General features: G+C 50.9%; 2 protein-coding genes and 1 pseudogene across 5 annotated transcripts; 1 reads left to right on the forward strand and 2 right to left on the reverse strand.

Moving 5' to 3' along the window:
• The first annotated feature begins 176 nt into the window (after positions 1–176).
• Positions 177–2,532, forward strand: LOC123064379 (pentatricopeptide repeat-containing protein At3g49240, mitochondrial-like; annotated as a pseudogene).
• An 11-nt stretch (positions 2,533–2,543) lies between these two features.
• Positions 2,544–6,348, reverse strand: LOC123064390 (CLP protease regulatory subunit CLPX1, mitochondrial). 4 transcript variants are annotated; one of them, XM_044487878.1, is made up of 14 exons: positions 5,910–6,331; positions 5,698–5,759; positions 5,498–5,577; positions 5,334–5,413; positions 5,140–5,190; positions 4,693–4,767; positions 4,520–4,597; positions 4,221–4,277; positions 3,831–3,901; positions 3,639–3,738; positions 3,443–3,547; positions 3,212–3,274; positions 2,987–3,109; positions 2,544–2,906 (listed from the first exon to the last, which is right to left on the reverse strand). In XM_044487878.1, the coding sequence occupies exons 1-14, from the start codon at positions 6,108–6,110 to the stop codon at positions 2,586–2,588; spliced, it is 1,467 nt and encodes a 488-aa protein (XP_044343813.1). In that variant the 5' UTR covers positions 6,111–6,331; the 3' UTR covers positions 2,544–2,585. The 4 variants fall into 4 exon arrangements, with proteins under 4 accessions (XP_044343813.1, XP_044343820.1, XP_044343826.1 ...); XM_044487885.1 differs by lacking the exon at positions 5,140–5,190 and having other exon boundaries at positions 5,910–6,332; XM_044487891.1 differs by lacking the exon at positions 5,334–5,413 and having other exon boundaries at positions 5,698–5,776; positions 5,910–6,332.
• Positions 6,349–6,561: 213 nt separating this feature from the next.
• Positions 6,562–8,921, reverse strand: LOC123064428 (uncharacterized). The gene is made up of 3 exons (XM_044487915.1): positions 8,744–8,921; positions 8,438–8,656; positions 6,562–7,120 (listed from the first exon to the last, which is right to left on the reverse strand). The coding sequence occupies exons 2-3, from the start codon at positions 8,626–8,628 to the stop codon at positions 6,934–6,936; spliced, it is 378 nt and encodes a 125-aa protein (XP_044343850.1). The 5' UTR covers positions 8,629–8,656; positions 8,744–8,921; the 3' UTR covers positions 6,562–6,933.
• Positions 8,922–15,069: the final 6,148 nt, after the last annotated feature.

Genomic DNA, 15,069 nt, shown 5'->3' on the forward strand with positions numbered 1-15,069 from the left:
TAGGGATAGAGTGTGTGTGCGTTCATATGTTTGAGTGTGTCCGCGTATGTATAAGCGCTTGCGTCTGTACTGTGTTACAAAAATAGGTTTTCCGATTTTTACGGTATTAATATTTCGGTTATTTGAATTTGGTTATATCATGGACCAAGTACAGTAAGTAGCCGATCGAGCCTCACATCGTGTCAGGTAGACACCCGCTGCAAAGTGCCAACTCTGTTCCTTCCGGCCCTCCCAGGCCCAACAGGCCCTAAACTAAACCCTCGCCTCCTTCCGCGCGCGGCCGCCGCACCGGAGCCCCTTCCCCGCGGGAGATGTCGCTCTCCAAGCCGCTCGCCGCGCGCCGCCTCGTGCCGGCGCTCTTCCCGCTCGCCCACGCCGACGCCGCCTCGGCCGCGGCCTCCCGCCGCGCCCGCCGCCGGGGCGCCTTCGCCGCGACGCCCCCGGCCCCGCCGTCCTCCCCGAGCTCCGTGCGCCTCGCGGAGCCGCTCCCCTCGCTCGCCCCCTCCCGCCTCGCGCTCCACAACCGCGTCCTCGCCCTCCTCTCCCCCACCGCCGCCGACCTCGACGAGGCCGCGCTGCTCACCCGCCACGCGCTCCACTCCAACTGCCGCCCCTCCTCCTTCACCTGCGTCGCCGTCCTCGCCGCGCTCCTCCGCGCGCGCCGCCTCGACGACTTCTTCGCGCTCCACCGCTTCGCCCTCCAGGCCGCCGTCCCGCCCACCGCCGCCACCCACGCGCTCTACCTCTCCGCCCTCGCCGCGCGCCGCCTCCCCGACGCCGCGCTCCTCCACCTCCGCCTCATCGCCCGCCCCGGATCCCCCGTGCCACCCTCCCCGACCGCCTACCGGGTCGTCGTCAGGTGCCTCGTGGCGGACCACGGCCGCCTCGCGGACGCCGTCGCGCTCAAGGACGAGATGCTCGCCTCCGGGTTCGTCGGGCCCGATCCCCATGTCTACAGCCTCCTCATGGCTGGGTTTGTGGAGGCCGGGGATGGGGCCAAAGCAGTGGAGCTGCACCAAGAACTTGCAGGACAAGCTTGGCGGCGAGCCGGTCCTCGATGGCATCGTGTACGGGAGCCTCATGAAGGCCTACTTCCTTATGGGAATGGAGGAGAAGGCCATGGGGTGCTGCAAAGAGCTGCTCGCTCCGGAATCGGAGGTGAGGTTCGGGACCGAGAGCTATACTCAGGTGCTCGATGCGCTTGGGAAGAATGAAAGGTTAGAGGATGCACTCAACCTGTTCGACAGAATGCTTGGGGAGCATGACCCTCCATTGAGGATTACAGTTGATGTCAGAAGCTTCAGCGTGATGGTGGATGCCTACTGTGCTGCCGGAAGGTTTGAGGATGCGATTGCGGTGTTCCGGAGGATGGCAGAGTATAAGGTGGCACCGGATGTAGCAGCATACAACAATCTGATTCGGCATCTCGGGCTTAATCGGCTGGCAGATGAGGCAGAGGTGCTCCACAAGGAGATGGGCGAGCATGGTCTTGTTGCAGATGAGGAGACATGTGTGCTGCTCATGGAGGCGCGCTTTAAGGCTGATCGCATCGACGATGGTATCAGCTACTTCAACAGAATGGCTGAGCTGGAGTTGAAGCCTGATGCATCGCATTATCATAGGATCGTCGACGGCTTGGTTGGTTTAAGCTTGCTCGACAAGGCTCATGAGTACTTCGATCAGATGAGGGAGAAGGAAATTCACCCAAGCACTGCAACCTACGAGACACTGCTAAAGGCGTATGTTGGCGTTGGCGCGACGCGGTTGGATGATGCAGCCAAAGTAGCGAAGTGTATCCTTTTGGATGAGAATGTGGTTTTCAGCGATGAGATGAGGGAGCTTCTTGAAGGCGCGCTCCGTGGAGAGGGCAGGGAAGATGACATAGCAAAGCTGTATGAAGACGTGGAGAGGGAGAAGGCCGAAGCAGTTCTGCGGGTGGAAGAAGAGAAGGCGAGGGCAGAGGCACTTGCCAGGGAAGAGAGGGCGGCGAGGAGGGCAGAGGCCGCTGCCAAGGATGAGGCTGCAGCAAAAGCTAGTGCTGCTGCCATTGAGGCTATCATTGGCCATAGAAGGAAAACTGAAGGTGAGACAGCAGAACCTGCATCTACTCCAAACGCTCTCGACGGCGGGCTTCTCAGCAGGCTTGGCCTTAGTTCACCTGGAGAAGGTGCGCCTCAAGACACTCCAATAATTAGTACCGAAACAAAAGGAGATGGGCAGGAGCAATTTTGATGGCCATGAGCCTTCTTGTCCTGCTTTTTTCTGAGCACTAAAATCACAGGCTGGCCTGCATTTTTCGTATCGATTCTAGGAGCATCAATCTGTATGAACTCTGATGGCTACAAAGGTTTTTAGCTTTCGACCGCATCTCCGGTTCAGACCTTGTGTAACTGTGATTGATGCATAGCTATAGAGCGATAACAATGAGATCTTGATGATTTGTCATGGATAGTATATTTTTCCTATTTGTTCAGTATAATGAAATTGTAAACCAGTTGTATTTCCGGTTGGAACTGCAACACGAACTACAGACGAGAGCAGAATGTGAGACTCAGCCATACTACTATCTGAAATCGTGTTGTACTTCATCCTGTGAAAATGTTTGCCTTACACAGGATCAATATAATCCACGTGTATATTGACGAGAAACAATCAAATGTATGATAAAACCATAGCTTAGCTGCTGAAAAAGCTACCAGAAGGCACAGCCGGCAAATGATACTGCATTTTGGCCTCTGAATCAGCCCAGGCACCCTGATATTGTTTTGGTAAACATATAGTTCTAGGGTTCCATCGTCTCGGAAAATCTTGGCTCCGCAGCCTAGACGGGTCGGTGTCCCTACTGATTCTTCATCAACAAGAACAGCAATTATCTTCTCTTTCCCCTCTCCTGCGTCATCGGGGATCTGCAAGTGTAAGGGCCAAATTGACGTCAGTCTCGGTTACCCACAGTCTCATGGCATGCCGAAAATAAAGTACAAACCACCTCAAACATTGCTTCTGTCAAAATGCCCTCCATTATAGATCGTAGGCCTCTCGCCCCAGTTTCCCTGACAGCTGCTTTCTTTGCTATTAGCCTCAAAGCGTTTTCAGTAATATGCAATTTTACCTTGTCGAGGAAAAAAAATGAACAAACACATTTCTTGTTATAAATCATCAAAGAAGGAATTCTTTAGTTGAAATTTCTGACACGAACAAATCACAGACTAACATCATTCATCTTGAACAACTTCTTGTGTTGCTTGCCTATTGCGTTCTTGGGCTCTCTGAGAACCTGAAAAGATAAATTAGCTAGGTTTTCAAGTTGTTGACAAAATGCACAGCTATGCAGAATATAGTAGACTGGACTACAAAGCAAACCTTCTGAAGCAATGATTATAATAGAGATGATCCCAAATAAAATAGTCAGGAAGGAAACAAAAAATCGCAAAATGTTTGCTACCTGAACCAGTTGATCTTCAGTGAGATGAGTCAAGCCAACTATTATTGGCAACCTCCCAATAAATTCTGGTGTCAGGCCATAGGCAATCAGATCATCATTCTCGATCTAAATAAGGAGTTATCAAATATTATCTTTTGTATCAATGTGGGCATTAATAACAACTAAAACGTGTCACAAAACCGGTAACTAAGCTTACCTCTTCAAGCAACCTTGATTGTTCAAGAGCATTCGTCAAAGCATAGTCCCCCAATTCATGACGTATTGGTGTTCCGAAACCAAAAGGACAGCGGTGAAGTCTTGCATAGCACACAGATACTTTCAGACATGACATGGAGGTTATATATAAAAGAAGAGTAGGATAGTTCCAAAAGGTAGAGATCTGAATAACCTTTCTGAGATAATCTTTCCCAAGTCAGAGAAGGCACCTCCACAAATGAAGAGTATGTTTGTTGTATCAACCTGCAAAACAAATTAAACATATCCCCAACTCGTCATTGTAATGCAAGGTACTGATTACATTTTTGTAGTAAATTTAGTTCGTACTGCCAACTGCCTGAAACAAAAAGAATAGCAGCCATCTATGAGGTTCAGTTAACCACATGTCACTCATGCAAGCAACAACCACATATTGAAGATTATGACTATCAAAGTCATAGCACCATTCAATAGTTTGGACCTTTTGGTGCTAAACTGTCGAAATACGGCTACTGAGCTAGGTAGTAGGCACTAGGCAACATAAAGGTATTAGTAGCCTGTAAAAATTCTCAAAAACAATTACCTCGACACAACCATGAGACAGGCCATTTTGACTTCTTTTCCTTGGCACACTGATCACCTAAGAACACAAAAATGGAATCGTTCTTGTTTAGAAACGAACAAATCGAATACGGTGAGGGACAGAGAATAGGACCACTTAGATCGAAATAGCATTCACAGAAATGTTCTAACATAGTAGACTCACATAAAGATGTGAGTCTGGAGTCTATCCACTAGGGAAACTAGAAATCTTTTTGTAGTTTATGAAACCATGCACTCTTCTAAAGAGCATACAACTACAAACATAACATAGCCACTTACCGTTCCTTCAAACATCTTTAAGAGTGCTTGCTGGACACCCTCTCCAGAGACATCCCTCCGCTCCTCCTGGCAACCGACCTGAATGTACCAATGTATCATATTAGCGTACATGTAACGCGCTCCAGTATATATCACGGTAGTGGTAATAATGATCAGAAATGCTTTACAACAACCTTCTTTGCGAGCTTATCAACTTCATCAATGTAGATGATGCCACGCTCTGCAGCTTCGACATTGAAGTCAGCAGCCTAAGAGGCAGAACACATCAGAATCCAACATGTTAGTTGTCAGTGTGATCTAGTGCATATTAAAAGGGACAGTTCCTGTGGGGACCCAACGAATCACCAAGGACAGAAAGTAGTATTGAAGTCAGCAGCCTAAGAGGCAGAACACATCAGAATCCAACATGTTAGTTGTCAGTGTGATCTAGTGCATAAGGGACAGTTCCTTTGGGGACCCAACGAATCACCAAGGACAGAAAGTAGTTGGTTATAACAAAATTGCTGAAATGCACCGACGCTCTGTTTTAACACAATGGTAGTAGTATAAAACTAGTGGCACCACATAGCTAAACGCGGAGTGAACAAACAGTCAGAGCAGATTCATAGTCTGATAAGTACCACTAGAAGTTTGTAGACGATTGATTCCACATCTTCCCCGTAGTACCCAGCCTGAAAGAGCAGTCTATTTGTAGCATCAGAAAGAAGAAAGAAGCACTAAAATCAGCTTCCTGATTCTTCTTGCCACGATAAGCATGAAGGACCAATGCATCAAACAGAGCTTTCTGGTGGCATGCGACACAAGCCATGATTACCTGTGTAATTGCTGTTGCATCAGCAATCACGAAGGGCACATACGCAAAGCGAGCGAGCGTTTTTGCCAGGAGTGTCTTACCTGATCCAATTGCATCACATTAGCAAGCAAACAACATGACATTGGAACATCCAAGTGGTAAAACACATGCACTTTCTAAAGCACCTGATCCAGTTGGCCCAAGCAGAAGGATGTTACTCTTTTCGAGCTCAGTATCATCATCGGCCGCCGAGGCTTGCGATGAGCTAGGGTTGAAGGTTGATGACCACCACAACCACAAATGAAACTCTCAGTCAGAACCTATCGGAGGGCTCACTGTACACGAACCACCAACAAATTCAGCCGCCGGATGGGAGGAATCTAACCTGTTGGTGGAGGGCTCGCTGTATATCCTCTTGTAGTGGTTGTGCACGGCGACGCAGAGCACCTGCACAGCCAACCCCCCTGCTGAATCCGTTCATGGCTTGCACTACTAGAATTCTGCTCTGTTCTAGCAGAAAACTGTGCACAAAACTAGCACAATCCTGCTAATTCTGCAGTAAACTGTGCACAAAACGGGACGGTCTCTGAGGTTAACCTTTTTGGCCTTGTCTTGGCCGACGACGTACTGGTCCAGGCCCCGGCGGATCTCCTTGGGCGTGGGGAACCGCGGCGGCGGCGGCGGCTTGGACTGCGCCGCGGAGTAGCAGGAGGGCGCACGCGAGGCCACGGGGGGCGCCCGCGCGGTGGCGCAGGCGCAGGCGCGGGTGGAGAGGAGGCGGCGCGCGGCCGCGTACATGAGGACACGGTCGCCGGAGCAGCCGCCGTCGATCGGCTACCTATGCTCGGCTCTTCCTCGGTTTTTAGTGGGGGAGGGAGAGGGGAGGTCGCGGTGGCTTTGGGGCTTTACTCGTGCGCAACGAGTTACACTATGCAATTTGACTTGCCCGTCATCGACCGGTGATCATCCCGGCGGCGGGAGAGCAGCAGGGAGAGCGCCGGTGTGTGGCCGAGCAGCTACTCCGGCAGCAGCTTTGCACCGGCGTTACAACTGTCGACCAATCACCGGTATGAACTGGTGACATGGTTATGCAATCGCTTTGATTAAGATTTACAAACTCAGCGTGACAAAAGAACACATATATCAACTCAATTTAGATGCTGGAGCAATGAAATGGGGAGATCATTGCCTTGATTTTGGTATGCAAGCAAGGCAAACATCACAGATAAATTCATCCATCCAGGATTCATTCAACCAAGTGAAATGGGGAGATCATTATTATACTACCTCATCACCAAGTCAAATTCATTTCATCATTTCTTCTGGAAGAGCCTAATTTGCCCTGACTTTAGCAAGCAAGCAAGGCAAACATCACAGTCACAGACATTTCATCTGTCCAGGCTTCAATCATTCAACTAAGCGTGCGACAAATTATTAGACCTCATCGACGAGTCGAATTCACCGAGCCGGGTGTACTTTTTTCACCAGCATCAAGAATAGTATTTTTTTTTTTCAGAAAACCAAAACTTCGCACGCGCATCACGAGAAACTGATTGGCTAACAGAGTCTTCAGCTCTTAATCGACGACGATCGCGTGAAGGTACTCGTGGAAGGAAGGCGCTCAGACGCTGTAGCCCGTTAAGGTGAAACCCCGGCCAGCAATCTCGCCGACGCAGAACCACCCGTAGAGCTCAAGGCCGAACAGAGCGATGATGCCCGCGTGCTCCACGTTCAGATCTTTCCTGTTTTTCCACAGCTGCTTCACTTGGTCCGCCTCCTTCCAGAATGCCTCATAGCGGCCGGGGAGGCTGCAGGAGACATGCATGTGTCAGTGCTACAGATACAGTGAATAGTCAAGCTGCGGCCAATGAAGTACAGCATTTCGATATGAAACTATGACAGGTAAATGTGATGAGTAGCTAGCTTTTAAAGACAGTCTTATGGTTGGAACTATAGAAGGGCAATATGCAGGTATTCAGTTCTAGGGCATGGTTCAGGAAATTGCATATGTAGATTTAGGTTGATGACTTGATGTATTCACCAAAACTTCTGCAAAGTACAACTATTCAAGAAGTCATAATGACAGTACCCCCTCATATATAGACCAATATACCATAGTATCAAAACAAAAAACCCTTACGAAAGGTATAACTAGAGCACATTCTATTACGCTATGAAATCCAAACAGAAGTTTATAGTAACCTTCCCAAAGGAGAAATGAAGAAATAACTATTAACAAACTTACTGAAAATCAGAAAAGGAGCTTTTTGACATGATGAAGTTAGTTAAATCAAGCAGAAATCCTAATTTCATCTTAAATTGACATGAACTAGAAACACATGAACATATAAAAAACAGCAATTTATCTATTATTACATCTTCGTTTACAGAGAACTTAGAAAAACTCTCAGCCAACACTTGGTGTTCCAATCTAAGGACTTACGGTCAGAACAAGACCAATTGGGAATGAGCCAGGGCCCCGCGATGGAATTAGAGTTACACACTAACAATCTGTGCAGCAATCTGAACCATCCATTAATAAAACATGGCTCATCATTTTCATTCTTGTAAATAGGATAGCATCGCGACATTTCAGAAATACAGTTTCATAGTTTCTTCAATCAGAACACTTCTAGTAATGCACTAGTATTACTAGTTTATATCTAGAATCCACGAATCAAACAAAGAGGCAACCTAAATTAGGTTCTATGAATAGCCGGCAATTTATCTATTGGTGTTCCATTTCTTGCAGATAAGATAAGATCACCGCATCACCCCATTTTCATAACATTGTTTCATAGTTTGCTCAATCATAACACTTGCATAATGTAGTATTACCGCATTTCATTCATCAAGCAGCCACAAGTCAACAAAGATGCAATGCGATATAAATTAGGTTTTACCAAACAAGATATGTTAACAGTATGACCTAGGACACTGTCTATCTGACAAGTCACGCCAAGAACAGCAGTTCCAATCACGAATAAAACGATAGGTTTGACAGATGGCATCAGCGACTGCATGGATCGAGATCATGCACATCGAGGACCGCGCAATCGATCCGCCACCGGGCACGCCCAGACAAGGACCGCGGGGAGGTATAGAGAGGGAGATGGGGAATGGACCTGGCGATGCGGGTGTAGAAGAGCTGCTTGGAGAGCTCCTGGCACTTCTCGACGGTGGGCGGCTGCACGACGAACTGCTTGTTCTTCTCCATGAGGGTCTTGTGGTAGGCGCACCCGTTCCTGGCCACGAACCGCGTCGCCTCGCAGGCCTTGGCCTGCAGCTGCGCCAGCTTGGACCCCAGCGCCGCCATGGACGGATCTGCTGCGACGCGACGGCTCCTGGGAGAGGGAGAGCCGCGGGAATGCGGCGAGGTGAGATCGCGGGAGGGGATCCGGGATCGGGCGGATGTGGGGAGGGGCGCTTACCTTGGGGGATCGGAGGGAGATCGGCGGCGGCGGCGGGGGTGTGCCTGCTGCGCGTGTGGTTCTTTCTTTGGGAAGGGGACGGCTTTTGGGAGGGCAGGAGGGGAGGGGAGGTTGGAGAGGGCTTTTCTTTTTTCCTTGGCTTGGAGAAGAGGTCAATGCTGCTGGTTCAGTTGGGCCGAATGGCTCATGCCGGGTTTGCTTCAAGATTTGCAAACTTTTAATACCTCTTCGTTCTGAAATACTCTCGTCGGAGAAATAAGAAATAAATGTATCTAGACATATTCAATTTTATCCATTTCTCTAGATACATTCATTTTTATACATTTTTCCGAGAGTTAATTGCACTATTGGTACATAAACTTGCGGCGCGGGTACAATCCCATACAAAAACTTACAAAATAACTCAAATTAGCCCCTAAACTTGCTTTACGGGAACAAACTGATACAAATTAGTTAAAACCTGCCACGTCGGCTCTAGAAACTTCGCCCACGTCCAGGTTAATTTACAGGAACCCCCGCTATATGATGTAAATAGATCCCCGAGTAGCCTAGCCAGCCTCTCTGTTCGCCATGCACCAGCAAAATCCCTAGCCGTTCTTCTCTGTTCTTCCCGCAAATTCACACTCGACCAAGGCAGCCTTCTTCTCAAGCCAAATCCCTAACCCTTGATAGTAGCAACGACCGCGACAAGGACGGGAGATGGTGGCTTGCCATGACACGACGTCCTCGTTAGCGGATATTCAGCCCCTCCTCGTGGGCGCATGGCCCATGGGCGGTGGCGGTGGCAATGTCAGTCCCAGCGGCCTGGGTGACGGTTGTACTAAAGAATGGTGGGTGACATCTGAGCTTCATTTCGACTCAAAAAAAAGTGCGGGGGTGCTTTTCTATTCGTAATTTCTCGTGTCCTACAATATGTGACTTTGAGCAGAACTCAACATTTTTTTGCGGAGTCAAATGCAAACAGTCACTGAGTATGATTTTGATGGGTTTATTCCACCATTTGAGTATTGCCCTGACTTTTGTGACATTGAGAAGGAGAATTGTGGGCATTTTCGTAGCCCTGTTCTTAGAGTGTGTACAGAAGGATTCGGGCGTAGGTTTCTAGCCTGTTCATCTGAGGTATGTATATAGTGGTAGTGAAAAGATTTAAACGACACATGTTTTAGGGCATCTCCAGCCGTTGGCCCCCCAGGAGGGGCAAAAAATCGCCCCCTGGGGGCGCACCGCGCTAAACCGCGCACTGGGGGCGTGATGCCCCCCAGTCGCGGCCCCCCACAGGTTTTTAAAAAAAGTCAAATACGGCGCAAACACGACTCAAATTTAACGCAAACATCGGCGAGTTCGTTCAAATTTAAACATATTTTACAAAAAAAGGGAAAAACTACCGTGGGCTACCCCGTCGTCTCCCTCGCCACCCGCCTCGCCGCCCGCCCACGCAGTTCTACATGCCGAGGAGGCGGTAGAACCGCGTGTAGTCACCGTCGTCGTCGTCGTCGTCGCCCCCGTCGACGCCTCCGCCGCCCCTGCTGCATCCCTCCCCCGGTTGGCGTGGCGGGTTGGACGGTCCGGGGGCGTTGTCGTCGTCGTCGCTGAGGACCACGACGCCGTGCTCGTCCTCGCGCCCACGCTTGCGGGCGACGATCTCCTCCAGGGCCCGGCGCTGCCGGACCATCTCGTCGCGGAGGTAGTCGTCCCGCGCCCACCGCGGGGCGTCCTCGTCGGAGAAACCGCGATGGGCTATCTCCTCGTACTCCACGGGGAGGCCGGGCTCCGGCTTGGGCTCGACGAGGACGAAGCGGCCGGTAGGGGAGGCGTTGTCGCTGATGCGGACGCCGGAGCTGCGGGTGCGCGCGCTGACAGGCGCGCCCTGGGGCTCCGGCTTGACGGGGCGGAGGTGGAGGCAGGGGGAGCCGCCGGACGAGGAGGAGGACCCCCCGGTCTCCATGCGCCTTGGGGTCCAGGAGCTTCCTCGGCGGCGTGTGAAGGACGGGGGAGCGGGGTACTCGAGGCGCGGCGTGTTGCCGCCCTTGATGTACTCGAGGACGGCCTCCAACGTGCGCCCGGGCACGCCCCACCACCGACGCCGGCCGACGGTGTTGAGCCTGCCGGAGGGCTCGACGCCATTGGTGGCCTCGAGCTGCTCGGCGTGACGGCGGCGGAAGTAGGGCTCCTAGAGCGAGCTGTCGGGGACGTAACGTGGCCCCTCCCTCGCCGCACGCGGCAGGGACGAGCGGATGCGTGCGATCTCCGCACGCCGCGCCGCGCCGGTGGGTATCGGGGGCACCGGCACGCCGCCGACGCTGATCCTCCATGCCCCGGGTACCCGCATGTCCGGCGGGACCGGGTACTCGGCCTCGAAAAGGAGGCGAGCCTCGCTCTCGTGAAGATGGCGGCGGCCGAAGCTGTTCGCCGCCGCGCCGTCGCCTGGGAAGCGCTCGGCCATGGGTGCTGGAGACGGCGAGAGAGAGGAGAGGGAGGAACGACGACGGCGAGAGAGAGGAGAGGGAGGAACGACGCCGACGAGAGAGTACGAGTCGCCGAGTGCGCTGGGGCTCGTCTTATATAGGACGAGGCGTCGCCCGTGCGCGAGCCACCGTGAGTACGCGTGGCGGGCGAGGGAGGGCGAGGGACGCGCGTCATCCGGTCTTCACTGCGCGGCCCGTGAGGCATCAATGGCGCAGGCTGACCGGCGCGGCAGCGCGACAGTTTTGGCATTGATTCGCTGCGGGAAACGAGGCGATGAGGACGACGAAGGGGCGAGAAGAGGGTAGAGTCGCTGACGCGGCGGGCCCGCGGCTGTTTCGCGCCAAAACAGTTCGCCCAAGCCGGCGAAAATCGGGCTCCTGGGGGCGGGACTGGGCCGATTTTTCGGCGCCGGCGCAAAAAAAAACGCCTGGGGAGGCCTTCCTGGGAGCGCGGCTGGAGATGCCCTTAGTCACAAAACTATGAAAGTAAACACATCACAAGATTATGAGCACACAACAACAACTCCACTTTAGTAGAACACTACTTTCTGCAACTCTAAACATCACACCCAACACTGATTTCAGTAAACAATGACAAGCGGGCGGAAATACACCTTTCATCTACCGACGCCTGATTATTAACCATACGCACCACAAAGAAACCACATGCGGGTGAATATACCACCGATCAAACCGGATGAAAACCCTAGTGATAAGAGACGTAGATACAGGGGGGACAATCCAACATAGAAGAAGGAAGGTGATTTCATACCGTAGTCCGGCAGAACTCGCCAATGCCGCGAGGACGCGGCTCCATCCAACGTCAATCTCGTTCGCGGCGACCATCGCACCGTCGGCAACGAGAAACAAAAAGGGAAGGGCCGATGAGAAACGAAAACCAAAGTGACTGGCGTGTGCCTCTCATCCGACGGGCAGGTTTCGAACTAATTTGTATCAGTTTGTTCCCGCAAAATAAGTTTAAGGGCTAATTTGAGTCAATTTGTAAGTTTTTGTATGAAACTGTACCCGCGCTGCAAGTTTATGTATCAGTATTGTAATTAACTCTTTTTCCGACAAGCGTTCGGGGCGGAGGGCGTATATCTTAAAAATAAAAGATTTGTGAATCCAAAATAAAGTAAGACAAGGTTAAGATGAGATGGACATGAAGAAAATTTGAGCGGAACGGGTATAAACTGGATGGTAGGGTACGTCTCAGTCGGTCCAGATATGAAAAATCTTAAAACTCAACTCCCGGGAGAAGAAAACTTGAGGCTCGGTCCAGATCAAAGAGGAAAACTATTATTGTTTTACAATTTTGTATTATCAACTTTTGTACTGATAAAATGGCTTTTGCTTAATTTTAATGAAGTTAACCGACGGCCTGACATTAATTACTTACAACTCGACATCAATTAATTTATACCTGAACATATTCAAATATAAATATACATGTTCATAAAGTGGGTGTTTATAGTACTATTATACTTCACCTAATAGGCATCAAATGATGCTTAGTTTTTTTTTCCGGTGATTAAAAGATGCCTTTTTGCCCATGGTCAAAAGATTCCTTCAACAAAGCAAATTGGTTACTAATCCAAAGATGTATGTGTGCAGTATTACGAAAGTGCTTTCCGCAAAAAAAAAAGGTATTACGAAAGTGCTACTGCCACATGATCATTGTGAAAAGATCTAATGCTGAGTATGCTCGGATTGGGCAACCGGCTATCTATGTCGCACAAACTAGAGATAATCACATTATTGTGTTTTGGAAAGAAAGAGATATAAGGGCTACATTTATTATTCAAAATCTATGTGCATACATGGAATAAAAAGGGCAAGTACATTTTGTGAGTGATGTCATCTGAAAAAAGTGAGTGATGTAGAAAAACTAAAAGCATGTTTTCAAATAAAAAGCACAACTCTTTTTTGAATGTGGTTTATGTAATATCGCGTGGTGTTCAACCAACTAGCGAGGAGTGTCATGATATTTAGGTCCGCTGCATTAGCAACAACCTCTGTTAAATGTTGAAAAGTTGATCGGGCCATGTAATACGGCCCTCGCCCCTCGCGTCGCCCCCGCGGGCGATCCGGGGAAAAACCCTAGCCGCCGCCCCTCGAGTCTCCTCCTCCTCTCTCCCTCCTCGCCGCCGTCCACAGCGCCGCCGGGTGAAGCCTGGCCGGCTGGGCGGCGGCGGGGCTTCTTCCCATCCTCTCCGTCTTGGCTGGCGCGGGACAGCGGGATCCAGAGGAACGCTGGGCGAACGTGGGGTCCGGCGACGCGGCGGACGGGTCTCCCATCGGCGTCGTGCGCGGCGCGGTGGTGGCGACCTGCGTGTCGTGAGGTGGTGGCTGCGTTGGCCTGACCGGTGGTCGCGGGTGCCGCCGGATCCAGATCGGATCCATCTGGATCCTATCTTCGGACTCCGTCGGCCGCCGCGGGGTGGTGATGATCGTCGCTGGCCACGTCAGATCGTTGGATTCGGCGTCTGGAGATCTACGAGGAGTTCTTCTCGATCCTCCTTTCTGGTGGGTTGAGCCCCATGACTCTTTCATCTTCGCGGGTTTCGGATCGTGGCTTGCCGGATCCGGAGTACACGGAGGTTTGGTGGCATAGGATGGGGACCGGAGGAAACTTTGGTCGGCGTGTTCGGCCCGACATCGGCGACGTCACTTGACGCCGTTACCCTTCCTGGAGGCGAAGCCGAGGTCCCCCTATCCACTCCTGAACCCCTCCCGGACGAAAGTCCAAAATTCAGTCTGGATTGGGCGGCGGCGGCGTCCTGCGCGTCGTATCCTCCATGGAGGCGCCATCTTGGGAGGAGCTGTTCGGGAGAGAGATGTTGTGGATGGCGGGCTCCGAGTAGCTCCAGCAGTGGCGATGGTGCGGAGGTTGCTAGGTGGTGCGGCGTTGTATCTACCGCGTCATTGGCGACGAGTGTTGGCGGCATGGTGCAGCTGCATTTCGATGACGGATGCGGCTGGATGGACGAGCGCAGGGTGGTCGAGCTGTCTGGCGCCATGGCGGCGTCGACGGCAGGCCTGACAAGGTCTGGGCGTCAGTGCCTGCTCTGGAGATGGATCGGTGGAAGAAGGCGGCGGCAGCCTCGGTGAGTGCGCCGGACCGGTGTGTGACCCAGTCCCGGTATGTGGCTAGGATGGTGTATCCGACATTAAATGTTAGGATTTGGTGCGATGTCTGTTTGGTATTAGGCTCGGACATTCGGCACCACTGCATCAAGGGGATAGGAGTAGCGACAGATGTTGCCTAGATGATGGCTTCAGGCTCACTGATGTACTACTTTGTAAAGTTTTTTGTGCTTAATAATTAATAAAGTGGTTGTATGCATCGTCGAGATGCAGAGGCCGGGGTGCATCCTTCTTTTCTAAAAAAAAAGAAATGTTGAAAAGTATATTGTCAAATTGGTTATCATAAAAGCTATTTAGGTTAAGTAGATGAAAATGGAACCCATGCTAATATCTCCATGACATGTTTTTACCTTTCGGCGACATATTTATACAAAAATAATGGTGAAATACATTATTTCAAGACCAGAGAGACAAATCATATTTAGGAGGTATCTCACGACCCGAGGCTCAGATGTTGCCGACTCTATGTTTGTGGGATCCACCTGATCATGTGTTTTGAACTTCCATGGACTACTGGACTAGTAGCGCTTGTGTCTCGGCATATACATGCAACATATGTTTCTGATTCATCTCATTCCCATGGAACAAGACTCTGAACTTGAATTGTCTTCTTCCGTTGCTCTTTGTCTTCTAGTATTCGGCTAGCTACTGTGTCTCTTCTATGCGATGGGTTTCTGGAGCAACATTGGGAAGCAAGGTGACATCCTCATGCAT

Source organism: Triticum aestivum, chromosome 1A (genome assembly GCF_018294505.1).
Source record: "Triticum aestivum cultivar Chinese Spring chromosome 1A, IWGSC CS RefSeq v2.1, whole genome shotgun sequence".
Lineage (NCBI taxonomy): Eukaryota > Viridiplantae > Streptophyta > Magnoliopsida > Poales > Poaceae > Triticum > Triticum aestivum.